This window comes from Pipistrellus kuhlii, unplaced genomic scaffold (assembly GCF_014108245.1).
Source record: "Pipistrellus kuhlii isolate mPipKuh1 unplaced genomic scaffold, mPipKuh1.p scaffold_m20_p_11, whole genome shotgun sequence".
Taxonomy (NCBI): domain Eukaryota; kingdom Metazoa; phylum Chordata; class Mammalia; order Chiroptera; family Vespertilionidae; genus Pipistrellus; species Pipistrellus kuhlii.
In genome coordinates this window covers 12,560,932-12,587,238 of record NW_023425416.1, presented here as the reverse complement: position 1 = coordinate 12,587,238, position 26,307 = coordinate 12,560,932, and the positions used below count along the sequence as shown (strand labels likewise).

Genomic DNA, 26,307 nt, shown 5'->3' with positions numbered 1-26,307 from the left:
ACTGATTCTGAAAGAAATGGAGTCACAAGAAATTCACCAGGAAATTCAGGAATTGGATTGTTCCAGAAGACGATGACATGATTATCGATGAATAAATGAGTAAATTCTTGATACTGTAGGATTCACAGTTTGTCTGGTTTGTCTTGACAACTACCATACTGCCGTACCGTATACAGGTAATACATTTCCTTTATTTTCATTTAACAATAAATGTGTACTGTATTCTTCTTCATGGAAAAATAAGACATCCCCTGAAAATAAGACCTAGCGCATCTTTGGGAGCAAAAATTAACAGAAGACACTGTCTTATTTTCGGGGAAACAGGGTAGCAAGGAAACATTATTTGGCTTAATCGAGACAGGAAGCTTTTCCCCTTGGACATCAACACTTGTGATTTGAGCAACAGGATAAGTAACGGGAAAGCACAGTATGGAAATTGGGGATGTATGTCATAAACCTCGAAGGTGGTTTGCCATCAAGACCCGTCACACCACTACCAGAAGCCGCGGAGCCAAACACTTTCTTCTCCGGCCTGTCCTGGAGGCAGCGTGGGGAAGCAGTGCAACCCAGCCATCCTGGTTTAAATCTCCAATAAGCTGGGACCTGAAGCAAATTGCTTCTCTCTCTGAGCCTCATTACTAAAAATAATGCCCTTGAAGACTATTTCAAGATGTGGTAACAGGATCTCAATCAGTAAAGTAAATGAAAAAATACAGAAATCAATAAGTAGCTTTGCTGTTAAGGGCCTATTTCTTCAGCTGAATTGATAACTACATGGAAATTTATTTTATCCTTTACACCATTTTGTATGTCTGCCCTGTTTCCTAATGAAAAATATTTAAAGTGAGTGTGTGTCTAATGCCAGGAAGGTAATACACCAAAACGTAGCTACTGCTTCATGATGGGTTTATTGAATTCTATTGTTCAAAGTTTCCAAATTTTCTGCCAAGAACATATATTCCTTTTTGTCTTTTACATTATTTTTATCATTGGAAACTATTTTTATTCTCCCCGTCCCCACCTCCAAACTCATTTGTTTTTTAGAAAGGATGCTTGGTGCTGAGCAGTGCCCTGCGCTGGGACACACCTGGCTCTCCCACCAGGGCCTTTCCCGGAGCACCATGGACCCCCGCTCTTCACTCAGGCATCTCTCATCCATTAGAACTTAAACTGGAAAAGTGCTGAGGGGGAGGAAATGTCCCTGAAATCATCCCACTCACTTCCTCTGACGTGAGGGAGATTTGTAGGCGGCTGCTGGGAGCATTCTCTATTCTGCAAATTGTTCTCAAAAGTATAGGTTGCTCTTTTATTTTTTATTTTTCTGGAACAGTTTCTATTCTATCCTGCCAGGAAGCTGGGGGCTCAGCCAGCAAGCAGAGTGGGTAAAGCGATGGGAAAAAATAGAGACCAATTATATCATTACATCCTGTGGGCTCGCTAGTCACAATGCATTTTTCATCAAGTGCTGGGGGTGAAGGGTGGGAGGATGGTTCTGTGGAGATACGTCACTGTGCCTCCAGACCCTTCCAAACCCTTTGAACATGGGGTCTTGGCTGGGCTCCAGGGGCCCACGAAATCACATGTCAATCTGGTAAAGCTTTCTGGAGCCCGGTGCTATTACCAGATTCCCGAAGGAGTCTGTGATCCCCAAACCACGGAGGACCCTGCTTTGTCAGAATAAGCTCTTTCCTTAGCTTATCCACTCCTATTTGTTCTCTAAGCCCAAGTTCTGTGAGAGGTTGGAGGACAGTATAGAAAACGCCAGGCAACTATTAGAATCATCATCTGAGGCTTTAAAAGCAAGCAAGATGTCACTGGGAATGTCACTCTGACATCCTGAGGGGCTCTATGCATACCTTTGATATTTGTCCATTGATTTTCAGAGAGAGTGGAAGAGAGAGGGAAAGGCAGAGAGAAATATTGATGTGAGAGAAACACATTGATTGGTTGCCTCCTGCCCGAGTCCTGACCAGGGAATGGGCTTGGGAGGAGCCTGTAACCGAGGTGTATGCCCTTGACCGGAATTGAACCTGAACCCATCAGTCTGCAGGCCAACACTCTATCCACTAAGCAAAATTGGCTAGGGATCTATGCATACTTTTTAATCCAAGGGAGAAGATTTCATCTGTGTTACATTTCATGTCACCGATATATTTCTTTAAAAGGGTGCTGAATGCTACATAAACTGGGGGGCTCACTATTTTTCATTTTAAGATTCATCAGACGATAACTATTTACCAAGAGCTCACTGTGTATGCAGCATTCAGCTGGCGCTCAACAGAAACTTGAGGATGATCCCCCAAAGACTCCTTCCCCCCATCTAGCAACTTCTTGTTTAAAGTTATCTGGTGAAAGTCTTTCCACTTATTAATGGAATCAAAATCGAGAGTTACTAATAGTACTTTCTCAAACCCTCGCATTCTCCAGTATGAGTCACCCATCGGAACCACCTCTTTCGGCTGCTACTTTCCACGACACATAGAAACAGGCTCAAAGCAACTCTGCGGTCATGCTGTTCGTTAAGGGGACTGTCACTGGTCTGAGTATCCCCCCTAAGAATCCCCTTCGCTCCATCATGGCTGTTTGCATCACCGAAAACTCTGCTGTCAGATCAGAACCCAATAATCCACCATCTATGAAGATTCAAAAAGAAAGCTTTTACCTTCAAAGGCCATTTATTTACCAGATGGTTAATTTATTGGACTCAAATATTTATTGAGACATTGTTGCCTTTATGGCAAAACACCCCCCACTTCATTCAAATGAACTCCTCTCTCCTGAGTGCCGGCGAGGTGCCAGGCACTGACCATCAGGACCACTTCCTCAACCTGTCACTTCCTGTCACCTCCACGTGACAAGAACTGTCAGCAAACCTGCAAAACATCAGTTTTCACGCCCTCCAACAGCTTCTGGGATTCTTTCAACTTTTACAATTTTTATAATATTGTGACAATGTCTGGAGGGAACTCTGCCCAGGCTCCAGAATCTGTAAGATTCAGGGAAAAAATGCCAGCACATCAGAAAGGGGTGTGGTCATACTTGAATCCCAAAGTATCAAAAAAGTCACTTCACTGTAACAAAACATGGTATGAGACGCTTAAAAGGAGAGAAAGAGAAAAAAATCACAATCTGTAATTGAAAATAGTAACCTTTCACACAGAAGAGTTTAGAGGTTCTTTGATAAAAAGCTACTAGAGACACGTTTTCCTGAAAAATAAATACAGTTGAGGAGAAATGAACAATGAAGCATGATCTTAGAGATGACCTAGATTGAAGTCTTCCCTAAATCAGGACACCTCCCTCCCAGCTTCTCTTTCTTCATTGGCAAAGTGAGGGAACCGGCTAAAGGGTGACTTAAATTCTGAAAGTCAAGAGTCTACTAATTTTCACAAAACTTAAAGCATTCAAACATAAAGAAATTGCTGCTGATAAAGGAAGTTCCTAGACTTTAGCTGTCAATAATAAAATATTCAGTGAGTCAAGTAAAACCCAGAAGCACACCGGTTGTTTTTCTTTCCTGTAGCCATGGCAACCTAGTAAACTGGTCAGACTTCATTAATGATAGCCTAAAGATGGAAACAAACACCTTATAAACATGTGCAAATTCATTAATTAGGTGACAGCTCAGGTTCACTCCATCATGGCTGTCGGCATTACAGAAAACTCTATAGGAACTAAAAGTAACTAAGAGAGCATTGCTCACACCAGCAAATAAATATCAGATGAGAACCCAATAATCCACGTTCTATGAAGGTTCAAAAAGAAAGCTTTTTACCTCTGTCATCACCAGCACTCAACTACCATGCCACTTAAATAGCATTTGCAAACTTTTTTTTAAAGAAAACACAGTAAGGCTGATTAATATTAACATTTGGTGGGTGGCTATACACACTAGATACTGTGCATCATATTCTCACTTTTGTTTTGATTCTCATAAAAATTCTGTTAGGCTAAGTCCTCTCACCCCCATTTTTCAGATGAGGACTCAGAGGTGTGACACAGATAGTAAGAATCATAATTTAAACTACCATCAGCTGAATCCAAAGCCCCTCACTCCGCTGACTGCTGGAGAATTCTGGCCTTTGGGCCGCCAGCTGCCTGTGTTGGGTCAACTCGCTAACTTCTCCAAAGGGGTACAAACATCTAGTCCATCCTCTAGAACCAGCTTCCGAAATAGCACGGTGGCCTTTTTCTAGATTCTACCCAGATGTGCGGAGCTCATAACTCATTTTACGAGAGGAAAGACGAGTGGCGTACAAGCTGGCTTGGAAATTTAAGTTGGCCACACAGCTCCCTCCGGCGAAATGAAATATTTTGTTTAAAAAGAATTTCCTTCCGGGTCACGACTTCCACAGTCAGATCCTCGAAGCCATGTGACGTGCCCAGCAGGTTGACAGATAGATGGAGAAGGAGAGGTGTTCCCAGGGCAGGCAGTGGGAAATGCTGTACTTACACCAATGTCGAGACTACACAGGCTAACAGCATCTTCATCCTGGGCGCTCTGCTTCCGTTTTCGCTGAAAAACAAACAGTAAAACAAAGTTCAGATGTAAACATGGTTTGTGGCTTTGATTAAGGAAAGGGAAAAAATGCAATCAAGCAGCACATGCAATCCTTGTCATTTCTAACCTGTTCCCCAAAACCTTTAATGTACACGGATAGTTTTAAGGAAGTACGGGAAACTATTACGCTGCTTTGTGTTGTTATTTGTATTCATGCTGCTAAAATTTGTTTCCCTGTATTTTCCCCCTCTAAATTTCTTCATATGTCAAGGTTTAGAAATTTAGACACAAAGTTCAGATTCTGACTCACACAAAAGAAAAATCTAGACTGGAGAGAAAATCTAATTCAGTTAAAGATATTCCATTTTTAGAACTGCTTTGTACCAGAGTAATTTAAATCTGTTCTCAACCTCCTTCAGGGTCCTGATGTAACTGCAGAACCAGAATGCTAGAACAAACCTTGTACAGTCTCCAACCTTCCTCTTTTACAGACTGAGATTCAGGAAAGTCACTGCTTGAACTGAGAACTATAATTCCAATGAACTTATGATCAAAGAAGCCTGCCAGGTAAGACGCAGAAAAATACATTTTCCACTTTATGAAAAGAACAAAAACTCAAATCTTCACATCACAATAAAGGCTCATCCAAGATACACTCACCTCTCTTCTGCATCCTAGCTCAACCAACCAGGCAAGTATTGCTGGAGGCCCTAATCTGTGACTTGCTAAATCTCCATCTCCGACTTGACAGAAAGCTACCAACGGACCCGAATCACTGGCATGAAGTGACAGTGGAATAGAGAGCCATTGGGGGCCTTCGATCCCCCAAAGAAGTCCACCCCTTCCTCTTCCTCTATCAGGCCCTAAGCGTGAACACAGGCAGGGACTAGAAAGCAACCAGAGCTGTCCTTGTCCATCTTACTGTAATTATCCTAGTAACTTTTCACTTCAGTAAAGATTTGTTGTGCACCCACTATGTGCCAGGATGTGTGCTTGTTCCTGGGAAGGCAAAGATCAGCAGCTCTCACGTGGGAGGGACATTCACATGATTAATTCTAATGCAGTAAGATCTAAACAGTCTAGGGAGAGTCACCTCACTTCTCTGAGTCACCCGTTCTCAACTCCAATATGGGGGTTCCTATTCCACTCAAGCAGGGGCATGATTCAGAGACCCAGTGCCGGGAGCCAGGATGCGAAATCAGCCGTGCTGTGATGGCGCACGGGAACCCGCATCAGCCAGCTGGCCACGTGGTTCCTGGGAATCAAATACTCCCCTTTGGGGGAGCCTTGAGAATATGCTGCTAGCCCTTTCCTTTTATTTTTTAAAAAAATATATATTTTATTGATTTTTTACAGAGAGGAAGAGAGAGGGATAGAGAGTTAGAAAGATCGATGAGAGAGAAACATCAACCAGCTGCCTCCTGCACCCCCCACCCCCACCCCACTGGGGATGTGCCCGCAACCACAGTACATGCCCTTGACCGGAATCGAACCTGGGACCTTTCAGTCTGCAGGCCAACGCTCTATCCACTGAGCCAAACCTGTTTCGGCAGCCCTTACCTTTCTTGAGAATGCTTCCTATTTGGGGAGGGTCCTGACCCTGACTGATTCGTATCCAGTTACAATGAAAGTGGCACGGTGTTGGCAGGGAAGCCAACTCCGTGACTTATACTTTGGAGGCAAGAGGCAAGTGCGGTGATGGAGAGTGCCCCTCCACAGGTGAATAAGCAGGTCAGGGGAAACAAGCAATCTGCTCCAAGTGTAACACTCTGAATCCAGGGCATCGTTTAAAGCAAGTTTGGCAAATAGGTTAGGATTCCTCTGCCATCTGGACTGTCTGGTAGCCTCTGCCTGGAGGGCTGTGGTGAGCAGCGGTACACAGCACCGCAAACGGGAGAAGGCTGCGATCAGCTAGTCCTGCGGTGCAGAAGTGGGTGCCCAGGACCACTCAGCCCTTCCTGAGTCCAGCTGCTCCTGCCACGAGAGGCTACAGTATGTATTGTACCTGGGATCCTGGGAAATGCCAAGAGGGAGCTTGAGGCTACTGGATGCTGTTTGTAAAGTGGAAATGATGCCTACCGGCCAGGCAGTTGGGAGGCACATAGGTGATTTGTGTAGGGTTCCTGGAAGGAATCCTGGCACATAGTAGGGCACAATAAGTGGTTATGGATTACCCACACTGGAAGCCATGCAGTGTGGGTAATCCATAGTGTTTAATCCAATCTGCCCAAGTGTCCAATCCAGAAGATAAAAGTCCTCTAGTGGCCTTTTTCACTAAGTCATAGCCAGTGAATCAGGCGCAGAAGGATCTCCTTAAGAAACCCATAAATCTTATGCAATAAAAGCTGCGTGGATTATGAAAGTGGATTTTTTAATTTATTTCCATTACACAGGGTGGTGACTGGCTGCTGCAAAGAAACCTGAAGTGTAGACTCTGGCCCAGAGCATCGCTTAGTCATCTGTCCACTAATTCTATGCTCACCGAGCACTGCTGGTGTGCAAAGCCCTCCTCTGAGTCCTGGGCCATGCGCCAGGCATGATCCATGCCTGCTAATTGGGAGTAAAAAGAAAAAGGAATATTTTGGTTGTGATCTCCACCGGGAATGAGTCAGAGGAGATGCCCAGACAGATAGTATCAGGAGAGACCCATTTCATAAGGATAATTTAATTCAATGTTTTGTTTTTTAGTCTTTGGTTGACCTTCTCATGAGATGGAAGCCCATGAAGGCAGGACTTGGTCTGTCCTGGTCATCTTCCTAGAACCCGGTGTAGTGCCTGGTATGTGGCTGACTATCCCAGAAGAATATTTCTTTATATATGTTTAATGCTTTGGTCCTGCTTTCTTTGAGAAACTTGTCCTCGTCACCAATTACCCAGCTCCAGAAAGGGCACCCGTTCCAACAGCCTGGCCCGCATCACCAACCCCCGTGATGAAGAGCCCGCATGTGAAATAGCTCCGTGCTGGTGCTGAACATCTCCCCCAGGAACTTCCAAATCCCACCCCAGACTTTTCTCAGATACATTGGGGAGCTCGTTCATGGCAATGATCTAAAGAACAGTTCGCCGGGATAAACCACCAGCAGGAAATGTAAGCCCTGGAGACACAGGCAAATGAGTATCTTCAAAAACAGGGGGTGTGGCTTTACTTTGAAGCTATTGATAATGTGGCTCTACTTCCCCAAAGCTATTAATAATGATAATACTCGGTCTGGTAAGCATGGCAGTTTTAGTCTGCTAAATACTCACTAAATACTGACCACAGAACTAAATCCATCCATGCATGATCTCATTCGATCCTCGTGATCACTCCATGTGGTAGGGACAAGTATTATATCCAGTTTGCAGAGGAGGATACAGAAGCTCAGAGAAGGGCGGGACTTGCCTAATGTTCTATAATTAGCAGGTGGCAGAGCCTGGATTCTAACCTAGATCTACCTGGCTTCAAGCTACATGCTTCCCTCCTGTTCCTTCCTGTCCCAGAGTCTGGCAGAGCAGGTGAAGAAAGTACTGCACGTGAGGAATTTTGGAGGAAACCTCTTTATAACTCCACTAGAGGCCCAGTGCACAAAATTCGTGCACTCAGGGGTGGGGTCCCCTCAGCCTGACCTGTGCCCTCTCACAGTCTGGGAGCCTTGGGGGATGTCTAAGCTGGCCGTTGGACATCCTTAACACCGCCATGGAGGCAGGGCAGGCTCCCACCACTGCTATTGCACTCACCAGCTGTGAGCCCAGCTCAGGGCTTCTGGCTGAACAGCACGCCCCCTGTGGGAGCTCACTGACTACCAGGGGGCAGCTCCTGCATTGAGCGTCTGTCCCCTGGAGGCCTGTGCATGGCATAGCGACGAGTCGTTCCACCATTCGGTCGATTTGCATATTAGCCTCTTATTATATAGGATTTTACTAGAGAATTGGCCTTGAAGACAGTGTACCTACCTAGACTGGATAACCCATACCATTCTGTGGTCCTGGGTAGGCTAGCAAATGAGCCATTTTACTTCCCCTGTGCACCGGAAGCCATGCCCAGCTTACCTGGGGGAGTTCCCGGGCAGGAGGGACCCTGTGTGTGAACTGTCTGCATTTACACACTTGGTCTCACAGGCTCTCAGCTAATTTGAGGAGCCACAGACCCACCCTGTTATTCTTGTCAAACTTTCTGAAGCCAGTGCACAGTCCCCTCCCTTCCAGCCACGGGAACAAAGCTCCATGGGTGAACCCAACAATTGTGCCTCAGTCTGCGCTCTCTGACTTGAGCACATTAACTTGAAACCCCAGTGCCCTGAGTGGCAGGCCAGTGAATAATTTCTGAATGAGTGACTAAAAGGATGAATAAAGGAGGCCTGTGTTTTTGGGGTGACACCCTTCCTTTCCGCTAACCACCTGGCTGCCAAAATTAAATCAAAACCTCAAAAGCAAAATCACTGAAGGCTGCAATTCTTCAGCCTCCAATTTCCTCGGAGACTCAAAGCCTGCAAGGTTCAGGCTACAATTCTTGCTTTTCAAATAAGAAAGAGCGTTTTCCTTACCAGTGGGGGCATTTGCTTTCCTTAAAATACATAGACAGGTGAAAAGAAATCACAGCGGTCCAGACATTGGTCCACGTGGGGCATTTGTAACTTCCACTGATCCTGTGAGAGGAAATGTCAGATCTGTCCAAGGGCGAGGCACCATGGCCAGGGCGTCTGTCCATACGCTGTCCTGAGCCAGAGCTTGGGACTCAGCCCTGTGCTTTGGGAGCAAGGAATCCAAGCCTGATCACACCTCCCTTCAAAGGAAACGGTCAGCCGAGTCCAGTCATAAATAAACTGAAAGGGCACCTGAGCCCTCTGTCTGAACCCGAGGTGCCTCCTGGGGCAGGAAGGAAAGGCAGGGATAGAGGGGAATTTCTGAAAACAATGAAACATACTATCAGATTCCTTAGCCCTGCCAGTTACACATTGAATGGAGACAATTTCTAGAAGAGTTTGGGTTCTGGGAAAACCCTCTCATGCTTCTCCCATCAAAAAACAACCAGGAGGAGGCCCTTGGTTACGCTGGAACAGAGCAAAGGCCTCTGCACATTCAGACGTGAAACCTGGTGGAGACAGAGGCACCTCTGGGCGGGCCTGGTGGACTCTGGGATTTGTCACTGCGGCCTCCATCCTGCTGTCTGAGTTTGAAGCTTCCACTTGTCTTCTTCCCACCCACTTTGGTCACTGTTCCCGGGGCCACACAATGGCTGTCTCCTTTCAGGCGTGGCTACCTTCTGACAGCACAGGGCAGACATCTGAATCTCATTAGCAAATGGTCCGTGAACAGTCGCTTTTTCCGTGGTTCTGGGTGCGGCTGTCTGAAGTAGCACTGACCCAAATCTCTGCGGATTGATTTTTAGGAGAGCTGGCCTGGTCCAAAGCTGAGTATCTTATCTTTCCTGGACTCGGCTTCCATTCTCCCTAGATCCAAATCTTGGAGTCCTTTCACATCGTGTCTTACAATCAAAGCACAATCACCAGGTGCCTCCCAATACATGAGTGAGGGACCAGGGCAGCTGCAGAGAGAGAGCCATGCAGTGTGCTCACAGCTGAGAGGACCGGCCTTTAAGCTCTGCGTTAGCCCAGTGTAAGTAAGTACTGTGTTGGTTTTACAGAGGGCAGTCAAGCTCAAAGGCTTGCTCAAGGTCACAAACAGTAAATGCCGAAGAGGGGATTTTTTTTCCTTAGGCCTGACTCCCAAACCATTCATCTTTCCGCCACACAATGCTATTTCTCTTTTTATATTTCTCGAAACAATATGTGTTTTATTTAATGTATTAAACTAATATAAAATAAATTTAAATATTTGTTTAAAACAATGTGCTTGACAACAATATAAAAAGGCTCACAATGCATTTACTTACATACTTCAAGGACATTAAGAGCATAAATGAGACAGACCTGGGTTCAAAATCCATCTGCTACTTGGTGTGACCTTGAGCAAATTACCTTTTTAGCCCTTCATTCACTCAACAATTACCGTATTTTTCGGACCATAAGACGCTCCGGACCATAAGACGCACCAGTTTTTAGAGAAGGGAAATGAAGAAAAACAGATTCTGAAACAAATAGTGTCCTAAAATATTTTATGTGCATTAAAACCCAACATCACAGTCATAAACACATGTAATCAACCCTGTAAAGTAAACAGCAGCATTTAGAACCATTTTAGAGCCGGGCAAGCACACAGAGACCACACAGAGCCGGGCAAGTAAAAAAACTTTTTTTTTTTAAAGTATATGTGTAGGCTATATTTGGACCATAAGACGCAGGGACTTTTTCCCCCCACTTCTGGGGGAAAAAAAGTGCGTCTTATGGTCCGAAAAATATGGTAGTTACTGAGCATCTATGATGGGCCAGGTTCCATGTGTGCGGGATGTATGTGTCTATAAAACGTTTCAATAAGCGTTGGTTTCTCTGTGATAGTGTTGTTTCCAGGATTAAAGGAGATAAGGTATTTAGAACAGGGCCAAGCACATGGAAAAGATAAAAAAATGGCCGAATGATTGCTCCTGTGGTTGTTACCATCTGTACCATTACTACTACTGCGGCTGCTGTGCTGTTGCTATGTGACTGTGAGAGGCAGGCAGGGTGGATAACTGTGGACGGGGGTTTCTATGGGAGACCTGGGGTGCAGCCTGACCCCCTCTCACCCATGTCACACAGGGTTGGAGACGGTGCTCTCTGGATACCTCCGGTCACTTGGCTGCATGTCACTCCCACGTCTCTCACGGAGACAGGGCAAACGCGAGGCCTGGCCATCTCCAATGGCCACGACCGAACTGGCTGGTGCTGGAACGACCCTGTTATTTAATCAGAGGGCTTTTCTATTTAATAACCAAGTGGCCAGAGCAGCAACGATGCACCGAGGGAGAGAGAGCAGCGCCCGACCTGACAGCCAATTGCCCTGATTAGTCATTTATAATTAATAAATTCAAACCAGATCGCAAACCCTTGTGATTTATCTCTTTGCTGGCAAACAGCGTTGGTGGTTTCAGAGGCTTTGATGCCTTGCCTTTCATCTGTGCCTTCTTTGGGAGAGAGATTAGCGAAAGCATTTTGTGTTTTGTTCTTGCCGTTACCTGGAACTTGACTCACTAAACTCACGTTTGGAGCAGGGAAAGGATCCACATTTTGTTTCTCTCCTGTCTGACGCTCCAGGGGTGAGCAGGAGAACAGAGAGAGGGACCCCCTACTCCATTTTTAATATTTACACTGCTGGGGGTTTTCCTCATTTAAAAAATATCCTCTCTTTTTACAGCATTCAGGAGCACTGTTCTTTTCTAGATTTTCAAAGGTGCTCACAGGGTGGAGAACCAGGAAATCATGGTGCTCTCTGAACTACTGGTAAAAAATCTTAACTAACTCGCCGAAACTGGTTTGGCGAGCACCAGAGCGTCAGTCTGCGGACTGAAAGGTCCCAGGTTCGATTCTGGTCAAGGGCATGTACGTTGGTTGCGGGCACATCCCTGGTAGAGGGTGTGCAAGAGGCAGCTGGTCGATGTTTCTCTCTCATCGACGTTTCTAGCTCTCTATCTCTCTCCCTTCCTCTCTGTAAAAAATAAAATATATTTTTTAAAAATTTAAAAAAATAAAAAAATAAATCTTAACTAACAAAAATAGGCGGTTTTGCACTCAGATGTCATTAACAGCAGTCTGAAGGTGCGAGGTGGGCCCTCATGTCAGACTCGGTGGGTTCGCATACCAGTTACACCATTTATTTGTTGTAGGACCTTAAGCACATCCCTTCGCCCTTTGGAACCCGTTTCCTCATCTATAAAACGGGAATACAGAGGTTATTGTGAGAGTTAAGTGGATCGAGGTGGGAAAGGGCTCAGCACAATGCCTGCCACACACTACCCACTCAGGTACCCACGATTAGTCGTAGTAGCAACAGCAGCAGTGACAGCAACTGCGAGCAACCACCGGAGGGGAAATCCATGGAGCAAATATTTAACATGTGTGAAAGTCTGCCCATGAACTTGACTCTGGCAAGCCAGTAAAAGCCCCAGTTATTGATTTTGGCCACTGAACATGTGGCCCACAGCTCGTTTGGAAGCAGAGATGAGTTCTTCGTGCCCAAGGAAAGGTCTTCCTCGTCTGTGGGGAGGAAATCATACCCCACAGGCAAGTGGGAGGAGGAGCAGACCCAGCCCCGCCCCCTGAGCCACCAGCCTTGAGAGCCAACAGCCAGAGTCACCGTCATTTCACAGACGTATACAGACTGCTCTTCCCTCCAGGACACTCAAGGCCACGGAGCCGGAGTGAAGACAGAAAACCTGTGTGCTCGGGGCAGACAGGTGGCGGGTATATTTCCCAGAAAGAATGTTCTAGAAACACTTCATTATGGGCACCAACCTAAAATGGGATCAGGGGGTTCACAGTCACATAGATTTTTCAATAATGGGATACAACAAAAGCACAAAATCAAATTAACCAGAGCACTTTTTCTCTAGGCCTCTAGTAATTACAATTATTTTTTTTTTTCTACTGGGTCTCAAGTACACTGAATTAGATTAATCACAACCTTGGTTCATAAAACTTTATTAATACTGGTGCTTCCCTGGCCCTCTTTTATTTGTTTATTCACTTTTTTTTTTTAACAATATCATGAATTCCCATTAAAAAAAATATTCCCATATGGAATGCTATGAAGTCCCAATCAGCAAAAATATTATCCAGATAGTTTAAGGAATGCCCAAATAATTACTTAATTTCTAGAGAATTACTCCATGGAACCAATCAACTTCAATGATTTAACTGTACAATTTGGATTCAAATGTGATTATACTGGGAACCTGAGTTTTTAAAAATATATTTTTATTGATTTCAAAGAGGGAGGGAGAGAGCGATAGAAACATCAATGATGAAAGAGAATCATTGATCGGCTGCTTCCTGCAAGCCCCACACTGGGGATCAAGCCTGCAACCCAGGCATATGTACTGGCCGGGATTTGAACCTTGACCTGCTGGTTCATAAGTCGATGCTTAACCACTGAATCATATTGACCAGGCTAGGAACCTGATTTTACAAGGAGAGTTCTCAGTTCTTCACTCATATGTGTTACTGCCTTTTCCTATCTTAAAAGACCACAGAGCCTTAGCCACAGCCTGAAAAAAAACAAACAGTATTCTCCCATCACTCTAGATATATTTTTTTTAATTCATGCTATGAATCTAATCAAGAAGAGTCATCTAATAAACCCACATCGAGGAAAACTGTACACATAACTGGCCTCTACTCTTCAAAATTGTCAAAATCAAGAAACACTAAGAAAGCCTGGAAAACTGTTCCAGATAAAGAGAAATTACAATAAATGCTTTGCGTGATCCTGAACTGGATTCGGGTCCAGCAAAAACAACAGCTACAAGATACATCACTGAGACAGTGGCGGATCTAAGAAATAAATGGTGGAGGAGTTACTATGTCTTGTCCAGGCTAAATGTCCTGCCTTTGACACTGTGTAAGAGGATGCTCTTTTTCTTAGGAAACACACACTGAATTAAAACATTTGGTGTTAAAGGGACATATGTCTGCAACTCATTCTCAAATAGGAAGGAAAGTAATTTACATTCATATGCTACATACATGTGTATGTATATACAGTCTACCTGTAAATATATAGAGAGACGGAGATACATAGAGTCGAAGGGGAGAGGAGTGTATAAAGCAAATGGGACCTAATGTAAACCATCAGAGCATCTGGCTTTGGGATTCACGAGTACCTTACTCTAAACTTACTACTTCTCAAGTTTCAAATTATATTAAAACAATGGTGCCATGCTCTTGTTTCTCTTCAGAGAGAATACATCTTCTGCCTTTAAAAAAATAAACAAATAACATTGCCGAAGTAAAACAAAATAAATTCACAAATAACCTATACATCCCCTTCCTGTCCTGAAAAGAAAAAAAAAAAAAGACGCTGTAAACAGCTCCATGCCCATCCGTTCCTCTTCAGGGCATCGATATGCACTCAATGTCAGGGGCACCGGGCCTGCCTGCCTGCCTGCCTGCCGTGGACTCAGCTCCACGGAGCTGCCCTTGGTGCCCACAGCCCAGGGCTTCTGCAAGGCAGCGAGTCAGCCCGGCACTGTGGCAGAATTTGGTTGGTAGTAACTGGAGCACAATGCCTTAGGACCCAAATGAATATAATGTAAGGATTTGATCAAAAACGTGCTCTCCAGATGATTGGATCCAAAAACTATGGTACATCTACACAATGGAATACTATGCTGCCATAAAAAAGAAGGAATTCTCATCATTTGCAGCAACCTGGATGGAATTGGAGAACATCATGCTAAGTGAAATAAGCCAATCAATGAAAGAGAAATACCATATGACCTCACTCATTTATGGATAATAAAGAACATTATAAACTGATGAACCAAAAGATAGATATAGAGACAGTAAAGCAACAAGCAGACTGTCAAATTATAGCGGGGAGGGGAGGAAGATCTGGGGGTGATAATACAGTAGATCAACTGAAGGACTTGTATACATGCATATAAGTACAACCAATGGACATAAAACTCTGGGGAGGGAGGGTAGGGGTGGGAGGGAGGGAGGGGGGCAAAAAAAAAATCAATAAAATATATTTTTTTAAAAACAAAAAAAACTGTGCTCTCTCAGATAAAACTGGAAACTCTCACCACAGGCTGTCTATCTGTGTGCTGGGCTAGGCCTTAGAAATGTTCCTCTCTCTGAGCAACAACGGGACAACTATAAGCAAAATAACTGTGCAATTATGAATGCCCTTCTCCTTAAAACCATGTACTTCAATATAGCAACAATGTCTCTTTTTATTTATTTTATTTATTTTTTAATGTATTTTATTGATTTTGTACAGAGAGGAAGGGAGAGAGACAGAGAGTTAGAAACATTGATGAGAGAGAGTCATTGATCAGCTGCCTCTTGCACACCCTCTACTGGGGATGTGACCGCAACCAAGATACATGCCCTTGACTGGAATCGAACCTGGGACCCTTCAGTCCCCAGGCCTGCGCTCTATTCACTGAGCCAGACCAGCTAGGGCAGCAATGTCTCTTAATTGTAGCTCCTCGCAGCATGGCCACTGGAGGCGATTCCGGAGAAGCCGTGGCCTGTCCGTGTGACAAAGACCCCTCTCCCTGTCCGGCCCGAGCTCATTGGCACAGAGGCGGCCAGAGCTGTCAGAGCGGCAGTCCTGACAAACTTAAGTAACACTCTTGGCCACAGTCCGCAGGGAAACCCTCAGAACGGTAATGTGAAAGCCAGTTACCGCTTGGTGCGGTGTCTGGAAAGACGTCAGCTGTGATTAGAGGGACATTTTCCCTCTGCAGCTGCCTTTGAAAGTGGAGGAGGGCCTCTCCACAGCCCCAAATTACAGGAGGGGGGCAGAGGGCAGGGACAGGCAGGTATTCGGCACCCCCTTCTTCAGCAGCCCTGTCATGTCCTGTCGGGGTCTGAGTAGAAAGCAAGAGTTGTGGTGAGCCGCAAAGGGCTGCTGGAAGGCGAAAGGACTTGGCGCTGAACTTTCTGATCCTGATTTTTGCTTCAAAGCCCGTCCCAGTCGCTTTTATCCTGGAGTCTGAGACCGAGGGTCTGGGTTTTGCAGAATCAGAGCCTATTTATCCAGCGTTTAATTCATTTCCCAGGAAGTCAGTGTTTCACCAGGAAAGGAAGTCTCTCAGGTCCACAATTGCCCTGGATATTTCTAAAGGCCTCGCCCAGCACACAGAACAAAATCAACAAATGTTTGTTGACTGACACATAGGAACAGAATAACCCTTCTACCCCCAGCTGGCAAGTATAATGCTGTAGAATTTCTTTTCAGGAAGACTGAAATACCAAGACATGTCAGCCATAGAATTTTCATTCTGGGGCCCACAATACTGATGTATTTTGACAATAAAAAAAAACAGGAACAACAGATTCAGAAGAATGAATTTCATTAGATAGGTCCATTGTTTCGACAAATATTTTATGGGGCACCTACTACCGCCCAGGCACTGTGGAAGCTCCTATAGGTAGCAAACAGCCTTTGCCCTCAGGAAGAATACAGCCGAGAATACAGCAAACAGTCTTTGCCCTCAGGAAGAATACAGCCGAGAATACAGCAAACAGTCTTTGCCCTCAGGAAGAATACAGCAGCAGGGGGTCAGAGATGATAACCTGGTACACAAGTAAACAGGCTGGTACAGCGGGCACTGCGTGCTATGAAGAAAGTAAACCAGGATAACGTAAAAGGAGGTAGGGGCAGAGCCACGAGAAGAGTGGTCGGGGAGACTCCTCAGAGGAAGGTCATCTCAATCTTAAACACATGTTATTATTAGGCGATTCTATGTGCCTACAGAGTGGAGCCCTTCTGAGCGTAGAGCCGGATCCATGAAGCTGGCCCTATTCCTGCCTTCCTGTGGGAGGTCTTAATCACATATCATTTCACAATGTTTCTGACTCTTGCCCTGGTAAGCGTTGCTCAGTGGTTAGAGTGTTGGCCCGCACAGCAAAGGGTCAACTCCCGGTCAAGGGCACGTACCTGGGTTGCAGGTTAAATCAATCCCTAGCCGTGGCTGGGGCACATCGGAGGCAACCAATTAATGTGCCTTTCTCACACTGATGTTTCTCTCTCTCTCTCTCTCTCTCTCTCTCTCTGTTCCCCCCCCTCACCCCCTTCCTCCCACTCTTTCTAAAAATGAATGGGAAAAATATCCTCAGGTGAGAATTAACAAAACAACAACCACAAAATGAAAATAATGCCTCTGACTCTTTGATAGATCCCGAGGTGTACAGTTCACCCTGGCCTTCACCACTCTCTGAACAGTCTAGGTTCATGGGACCAGACATTCCAGGCACGAACCCAAACTGAAACAAGAAACCCTCTCCCCATTAGGACATCTGTTCTGCTTCGAAACTGCTCATGGGATTCAGGCTGAAACAGAAGCTCCATCTGCAGAAGCGCCTTTTTGATCTCCCTGAGTTTGGGGTCCTGGCTCTCCTCAGGATGTTGCAAAAGCCTGGGCGGTAGTGTCTCTGTGAGTCTGGCCACACTAGCCCACTGCCTCTCAGCTGGAGCTCATCGCCGATTCGTCGTCCGTGAGCATCTGCTCGGAGTGAGCGCACGCGGACAGTGCCGTTCTACTCAGTGGACAGCTCATGCTGGCAAACGACCAATAAATGCCACACCGTGAAGACTTTACAGGCAAATCCAGGAACACCAGGCTCATTAGCAAACTGCGATAATACCGTAGAGGAGGAAGAAGAGTGAACGTGGGAACGACGTTACTCACCAGCATAGAGGATCACCAATGTGCTAGGGAAAATGGCAGAGAGAGCTGAACACTCAGTGTTTGAATGGAATGTAAACCTGGACTTTACAGGGGAAAAAGCTAAGTTGCTTATTTGGGTGTACACCTCCGGGCAGCACTTCCCCAAGGACAAGCCGGGTGCCACCGTGGCTGTGAGACCACAGGAGGCCGTGTGCCTACCAGCTGTCCTGGTTTGAGTTCTCTTCAAAGCAGATCCCGGGGTAAAGACTTAGTAGGCACCAGCTGTTTACGTGGGCGTGAATGCCAGGAAGAACTGTGTGAGGTGGGAAACGGAGGGAAGTCACAAAAGGGAGTGGAGTGGGCAGGTCACGGCCATGGACAGCTGGGGTCCAACCTCGATACACTGTAGACCATATCTCATGATTTCCGGCTGAGGGGTGAGGAGGGAAAATATTCAACCCACCAACTCCTGCCTCTCCTTGATGAAGGGGGCTCCTCGGGATGTCAACCTTCTTGGTTGGACACCCCTCAAGTAGAAAACACAAGTAGTCAGAGGTGGGCAGAGGGGACTCTGCGGGTAGCATCTGGGCTGAGGCTAGGGGACATGAGTCGGAGAGTTTGCTACGAAAGGATGTACCCAGCCTCAGAACACATAATAAGAAAGTTATTACGGCCCTTGCTGGCTTGGATCAGTGGATAGAGCGTCAGCCTGTGGACTGAAGGGGCCCAGGTTCAATTCTGGCCAAGGGCACATGCCTGGGTTGTGGGCTCGATTCCCAGCAGGGGATGTGTAGGAGGCAGCTGATCAATGATTTTCTCTCATCATTGATGTTTCTGTCTCTCTCTCCTTCTCCCTTCCTCTCTGAAATAAAAAAAGAAATATATTTTAAAAAAGAAAGTTATTACGTTTTTAATTTACTGTCCAGCTGGAAGGAGAAAAGCTTAGATGGGGGCTATCTCATCTTTAATACCCACCTAACGCTTACCGACCGCCATCTTTTTTCTCTGGCTGCAATAGCATCTTCTAGAATCTAGTTACACCGTGTTGTGTGTTATTTACTTATCTTCCTAGTTATAGTCCATTTATGGCAAAAATATTGGTTTTGTTGATCGTGATAATATAAACTTTCCATTAAAGATAAATATAAAAACTATTTGTTTTGTTGAAAATGTCGAGTATTTTTCTATGTGGCTATGGTGAAAGGGGACTCACAAATGAGTGAGGTTTAGGAAACACTTTCTTTGTGGAAATTTAGTCTCGTGACTGTCACACAAAGTAACCGCCCCATGCGTGTCCGCTGCTCATGACAAGTACAGACAAAGCGGCGCTCTGGCCCTGCCCCCACCCCCTCGGGGAGCACTGCAGAGCGCCCCCTCCGCTCCCCATCCTCTCTGGAGAGGATCTGTGGCCCTGTCTGCCCAGTCATGGATTAAAAATGAAATTCGTATCTAAGAGGTCTAACTTTAGCCACAGGAAACAGGAGCCCTTGGGGGACCCGGAGAGTCAGGGGCTTTGTTTGAGGATGGGCACGTTATCTTCACTGGGCACGCTTTCCCTTTTTGGGAGGGGAGGGCGTGGAGGTCTGGGTTTGGGGAGTGAGCGGGAAGCGAGGTCTGCTGGATCTGTTTCCTGGTCAGCTCTGTGGGAGATTTCTCCCCCTCTGCTGTCACAGTCCTGGCTCTCAGAGCTATACTACATCTCATAAGGGTCTATTACAAAAGGCTGGAGGCCTGGGTGCACAAAATCCATGCACTGGGGGGGTAGGTCCCTTGGCCCGGATTGCTGAGGGACCCCACAGGTGCACGAATGGGGCTTGGGAGGGACGTGGGAGGTTGGCCAGGTGGGGAGGGACCACAGGAGGACTCCAGGGCATGTCTGGCCTGTCTCAGCTCAGTCTCCGTTGGCCAGACACCAGCAGCAAGCTAACTTACCAGTCGGAGCATCTGCCCCCTGATGGTCAGTGCACATCATAGCAAGTGGTTTAGTGGTCTTAGCATATCATTAGCATATTACGCTTTGATTAGTTGAACAGATGCCAAGACAATGGGACATTTAGCATATTAGGCTTTTATTATATAGGATACTTGATGGTAAAAACCACCCCCAAAAGAGAATTTAAAAGCCCTTTATGTTTCAAACATATCTATGAAATGCTTCAATTAAAAGAAAAAGTTTCAGTCTAAATAGTTTTTTAAAATATATATTTGTATATTTTCTCTGGCTTGATAACAATGCACACAATTGTTTTATAAATTTTTTATCAGAAGTTGCCAGATCACAACTGATGTAATCTCTCTTTTACCTGATCCATAAGTAGTAAAAGAGAGCAACTGGGGAACAATTAATAACAGGCTGTCATCTATTTTTTAAGGCCATCGAACTAGCGATGTGATCTTGAGCATTTCACTTCCCCTCTCTGGATCTCAGTTTCATTATCTGTACAATAAGGGCGTTGTTCCAGGTGACCTCTAAAGTTTCCTTCCGATAGCGTGCACCTGTATGAAAACAGGCGGCCAAGAGACCACTGGGTCAGGGCGGGAAGTGGGAATGAGAACGGCAGAGGTTGGGAAACGCTTTCTAGAAGTAAATATGAGATTCTCCATTTGCCTCAACGTCACACATTGCAACAGTCCCATCTCTCGGTGATACTTTTGAAACACGAGGTTGGTGCTGAGGTCCCTGCATGGCCCTGTGCACGGCACAAAGAAAGTGACCTCGAATGAAGTGCTGAGTGAATGGACAGAGGCACATTCCCTGGGTACCTTCTGAGGACTCAAGGCTAATGCCAGAAAGACCAATGGTCAATGACAGAGAACAGAAAATGCAAGGGATGGGGAGAAGAAAGAAAAGAGGTAAAAAGGAGAGTAAGCAAGGGAGAGAGGAAGGGTGAGGAAAAACACACATACATGCATGTATACACACATATGTGCATACATACATGCATACGTACACACAGTGGGGGCTTGTTATTTGTGGGGTGAAGTTCTATAAGTCTCCGTGAGCAATAACTGAGTGAATGCTGAGCTACTGCTCCTAGAGGAAATACGGGGTAAGCTCCTGCCACCCTCTGGTCACAATATTCCCATCAACCATTTCAAAACATGTGTCTGGTCTTATGTGTGTTTATTTAAGGTATGAGAGGCCCCTTGCAGGAAGATTTCTGCAATAGGGCTTCCTGCTGTGGCCGCTGCCCCGCCTGCTTCCCTTCCTTCTCCCCCGCCCCGCTTGCTTGCTTCTCCACAGAGCTTGGCTTCTTTCTACACGTCTTCAGTCTTTGCTCTGGCCTGGATATGCAAATTAACTTCCATCTTGTTTTGGTTAATTTGCATGCTCGTCCTGATTGGCTGGTGGGCGGGGCTCATGGGCATAGCGAAGGTGCGGTCAATTTGCATGTTTCTCTTATTAGGTAGGATATTTTTGATTCACTGACTTTGAACCCATGGCCCACAGCAAGTTATAGAACTTGCGCTGGAAGGCAGCCCATCCAACAGGTGTACATGCTCTGTGAGACACCCCGAAGCCTCCTGTGCCCAGGAACCCTGGGCAGCATGATAGCAATGCACCCAGGCGGGGTGGGGGTGAGGGTGGGGGTGGGCGGGGAGGGAGGGTATTGTAAACAGTGTAGTCAACCAAAAACTCAAAAATGTGGAAAGCATGGCACCGGACAGACCATGAAAAAGACTCTTGCTTCCAGTATGAGAAGTGGAACAAGAAGGCAGCGTCGCCTGGTCAGCCCTCAGCTGGGAAGGTGCATGCCGGGTGACTCAAATGTTCACTGCTCTGTCCATGCATGGCTGCAAAGCGCTGCAAGCACTGATTTGGGGCTTACAAATAAATTCTAGTAAGAGGGCAAATACAGAATCTGTGAATACTGAGGATTGACATATGCGTGTATATTTATATGACTGTGTGTGTGTGTGTGTGTGTGTGTGTGTGTACAATTTAGAGCTCAGTATCTTATGCTCCAAGGTGGGAGTGGGTGTAAGGGTGATGGTGAGCCAGGTGGTGCCATTTCACACCCATTGGGTTGGCAGAGTTTAGAGGTAGTATAATTCTAAGGGCTGGAGAAATGGAGCCCCTCGTGCAGGGCTGGAGGGAGGGTCCAGGTGAGAGAGCAGCCTGTCATCATCCAGCCAAGCTGAGGATGCACCTGCCTTGCTGCCCAGCACTCCACCTGTAGGAAGACGCTCTAGGGCAACCCATGCACGTGGCTGGAGGCAGCGTGTGCATGGATGTTCTGGATGTTTATAACAGCAGAGGACTGAAGTAACAGACGTGTCTGTTAGTGCAGAAGTAGGGCACAGGGCATGCAGTGACATTCCCACCTATCAAAACTGATCCATCAACCCAGCGTCCCCTGTCACACACACCTGCCCACACCACTTCGTTGCACGCAGACACATAAAACGCACACCTGCTCTGCCACAGCCGCTCCCGCCGCCTCCCTGACTCTCATTGGGAGAGCTGCATTTGCTCCCTGCAGGTTCTTCTGATCCAACCAGAATTACAGGCACACGGGGCCTCTCTGCCTCTAGACCAGGGGTCTTCAAACTACGGCCTGCGGACCACATGCGGCCCGCAGAGGAGTCTGATCCAGCCCGCCAGGTTTTTTGGGCAGTGAGCGCAGCCGGGGTGTTATAGTAGGAATTAGTAGTTCATATAGTCCGGCCCTCCAGCTCTCTGAGGGACCGTGATCTGGCCCCCACTTTAAAAAGTTTGAGGATGCCTGCATAGACCAACAGTTCTCAAACTTTTTTTGTTTTAATCTCAGGACCTCTCTATATTTTTAAAAATCATTGTGCTCCAAAGAGCTTTTGTTTACGTGGTTTATATCAATATTTGTATTAGAAAAATTAAGAAATTTAAAAAGTGTGTTTTTTCCAAAAAGAATCGTTACTACCTTTAAAAAAAAAAAATCCTGACATGAAGATGTATGTGTGTATGTGTGTGTGTGTGTGTGTGTGTGTGTTTATGAATTTGGAGAGAGGGGGAGGGAGAGAGAGAGAAAGAAACACTGATTGGCTGCCTCCCACACATGCCCTAACCTGGGATCAATCTTGCAACCTGGGTACATGTCCTGCTCGGGAATCAAACCCGTGATAACTCTCCAACCAACTGAGCCACACAGATTAGGGCCATTGTTATCTTTACTAGTGACCATTATATCTTTACTAGTAACCCAGTGCACGAAAGGAAATTAATTAGGAGGTGGCTGGTGGGGTGGGACTGGGCAAGATGGGCTGGACACACTCTGGAGCCAACCTCCTTGGTCCCTCCCCAGCATCTGGAGAGTAAGCGGGCCCCTCCTGCAGGTGAGGACCCTAGGCCTGGCCTGTGGGGATCGGGCCAAAACGAGTTCTCCAATAGCCCCCAAGGGGTCCCACAGTGCGAGAGGGCACTCTGCAAAGTTGCTGTCATACAGAGTGTGCAAGTGTGCAGTAAACCAGATTTGGAGCCGACAGTGCCCCAGCAACAACATAACCCATGGTCGAAGGTAATCGCGCAAGTCCTGTGAGGAACTGGGCTCCTTCCTCTCTGTTTTCGGGGTGCATCCCTAGAGAAATGCCGCTGCCAAGTCATTGCAACTCTGCAGCTCTTGCTTTAAGTGTCTGCCCTCTGGTGGTCAGTGCACGTCATAGCGACTGGTCAGATAGTCAGAGGGACACTTAGCATATTAGCCTTTTATATCTATACTAGAGGCCCGGTGTACAAAATTTGTGCACTGGGGGTAGGGGGTCCCTTAGCTGGGCCTGTGCCCTCTCACAGTCTGGGACTCCTTGGGAAATGTCGGCCTGCCAGCTTAGGCCAGATCTCCGGATCGGGCATTCCTCTTGCAGTCCCCCTCGCTCCTTACCACCCTGCCTGCTTGCTGCTCCTTAGCACTTAGCTCACTGCTCTTTAGCACTGCCACGGAGGTGGGAGTGGTTCCCGCCACCACCACTGTGCTGGCCTGCCATGAGCCCAGCTTCTGGCTAAGCGGTGCTCTGACCACCAGGGGGCAGCTCCTGCATTGAGCATCTGCCCCCTGGTGGTCAGGGTGCATCATAGCGACCAGTCATTCTGGTTGTTCCACCGTAACAGTCGCTTAGGCTTTTATTATATAGAGTAGAGGCCCAATGCATAAAATTCATACAAGAGTAGGCCTTCCTTCCCCCAGCTGCCGGCACCGGGTTCCCTATGTGACCCAGGACCCGGGCTTCCCTTGCAGCCCTGGCTTCATCCGGAAGGTCGTCTGGAAGGATGTCCAGAAGGAAATCTGGTCTAATTAGCATATTATGCTTTTATTATTATAGATTATTATAGATATATAAAAGGCTAATATACTAAGTGTCCAGCCATCTGGGTAATGACATCACATAGCAACACCTGGCTTCCTCTCCCTAGCAACTAGCCTTCTTGCAGTTTCTTCAGCCCAGGAACACAACTTGCTTTATAGCCAGATGCAAACATTTCACACTTTAACTAAATCTCTGTGAAGTGGTTTCCTGTGTCTCATCTGATTTGATCCTCAAAGAAGTCCTGGACTAGGTAGACAGGAGGCTCAGTGGACCTAGTTTCTTTTCATTAGCCAGAAAACAGAGATTTAGAAAGCTTAGAAACTTGACTCAACTGAAAAGAAGTAAGAAATGTCTACGTAGAACTTGAAAATGAATTCAGGTTTTCTCATTGCATAGGATATAGTCAAACACTACTGCAGTTAAATATCTTACCCTTTGTTGTCCCTGCATAATCTACAATAATAATCTGCATTGTATTGATATTTACTGCTGTGTTGCTGACAATTACCTGAGAGAGAAGTTGGAGTGCTTCACTGGGCTGGAAAATGTTTAGCTTAAGTCAGAAAGCAGGTTTAATTAAGCAAGTTTATTCTATATCTTTAAGAGGCTAAGTTGACTCATGTATGCATGTTACATATAAAGCTCTCGCTGGCACCAATTGCACACGTGTGTTTCGATTTGTCACTGTCAATCGCGAATTTGGTTGACATTTCTATTATAGAGAGGGTGAATAGCGACATTAAAATATTTTTTTCTAATTAATTTCCTTTTGATGTGCAAAAATTTGTGCACCGGGCCACTAGACTAGGATAATAGCCTCATATCCTTAGGCTTTCTTGCCAGATGCCTTTGAAGCAGGTACTTTCTGGGCTAGAGCTTGCAGGCAGGAACCTTCTGGGCTGCAGCCTTCTTGCCCACAGTGCTCACCTTTGCTGCTGGGACCTTTGCAGCAGCAGCAGCGCCGTCAGCAGCAGGTACTTTTTAGGGAACAGCTTCCAGGAGAGCTGCCTTTGGAAGCTTCCTCACTTGAAGCCTGACTATTCAGTTCCTCATTTTCTTGGCCTTCAAGACTTTCTTGGCTTTTCCCCCCCTGGCTTCAATCTTCCTGGCCCATTTCCTGGCTGTCCATTTTGTACTGGTACCTGCCTTCTGCCAGGCTGAGCACACACTCTTCTAGCGGGCACTGTGTGGGAACCCGAGGATGAAGTCGGGGAGCTGCATGTGTTTGATAGGCACAGCCTGTCTCCTCACTTGAGTGCAAGGCCCATCGACCAGAGCCCCGCTCTGATCAATAACATCTAGAGTCACGGCAGCTTTCCAGCATGAGGCCCAAAGGAGGCGGCGGCCGCCCAGCCAACCTCCACGAAGCACCTGAACACCACGTTGGCCATGTCCAGCGAAGAAGAAGGCCCGTCCAACCGTGCGCATGAAAAGTACTCATTCTAAAGCAGTGTTTCCCAAAGTGTGGTACGCGTACCCCCAGGGGTATGGAAGAGTATGGTGGGGGTACGTGTTGCACCGGAGTTTGGCGGGGATATGCACTGCACCGTGCTTAGCTGCGCCTAATTCTACGTTCTCACGAGTATGAGGGGTACTCAGCGTTACGAAAATTATAGAAGGGGTACACATATGTCAAAAGTTTGGGAAACACTGTTCTAAAGTAACAGTATATTACTTATTAATCTACTTACCATATTTTAATGAAAAGTAACTCTATTTTTCAAAAACAAAATGCCTAGTGAGAAGAGAAGCATTGTTCTCTACTTTCACAGCTCTCCCAATGTCTGGCTGCACAGAAAACAGCTGGCTTCCCTCACCTGCCTCTGCCATCCGTCTGTGATTGTTATCCTGGTTGACACACATGAGGAAAAATTTGATTTGTAATGACATAGTTCTCAGGTCTTGGGGACTCCTAGGGGTCCCTGACGATACAGAGAACCATGGTCTCAAAGCAGACACCCCTCTGCCAAGCGTCTTCCACACGCCAGTCATGTCATCTCCCACTTCCTTCAAACGGTCCATGACTGCCTTTGGCTCACAGAGTTACATCCAAACTCTGCTCACAGAACTCTTTCCATTTGGCCAATCCAGTGCCTGTCCAAACTCCATGACCACCCTACTCTGTACACTGAGGATTCTGCCCGTCACTGGGAAAACACAAGTGCCCGAACCTGTCCTGCTCATTCATGCCTCTGAACCCCAGCTTCCTGCTGCCAGAGGGTTCCTATGCATCTTTCACATCCCAGCCCAGAGGACATCTCCTCTATGGGAGCTC

General features: G+C 46.4%; 1 protein-coding gene and 1 pseudogene across 4 annotated transcripts in view; both read right to left on the bottom strand.

Moving 5' to 3' along the window:
• The window catches only part of ARHGEF3 (Rho guanine nucleotide exchange factor 3), a 250,794-nt gene that overhangs the window by 122,075 nt on the left and 102,412 nt on the right, over positions 1-26,307 (bottom strand). For all 4 annotated transcript variants that reach the window (XM_045579038.1, XM_036430790.2, XM_036430795.1 and 1 more), the window contains one exon: positions 4,454-4,516. In XM_045579038.1, coding sequence (XP_045434994.1) covers positions 4,454-4,516 — 63 coding nt within the window. The remainder of the gene's footprint in view (positions 1-4,453; positions 4,517-26,307) is intronic.
• On the bottom strand, positions 20,158-25,423 carry LOC118715712 (annotated as a pseudogene).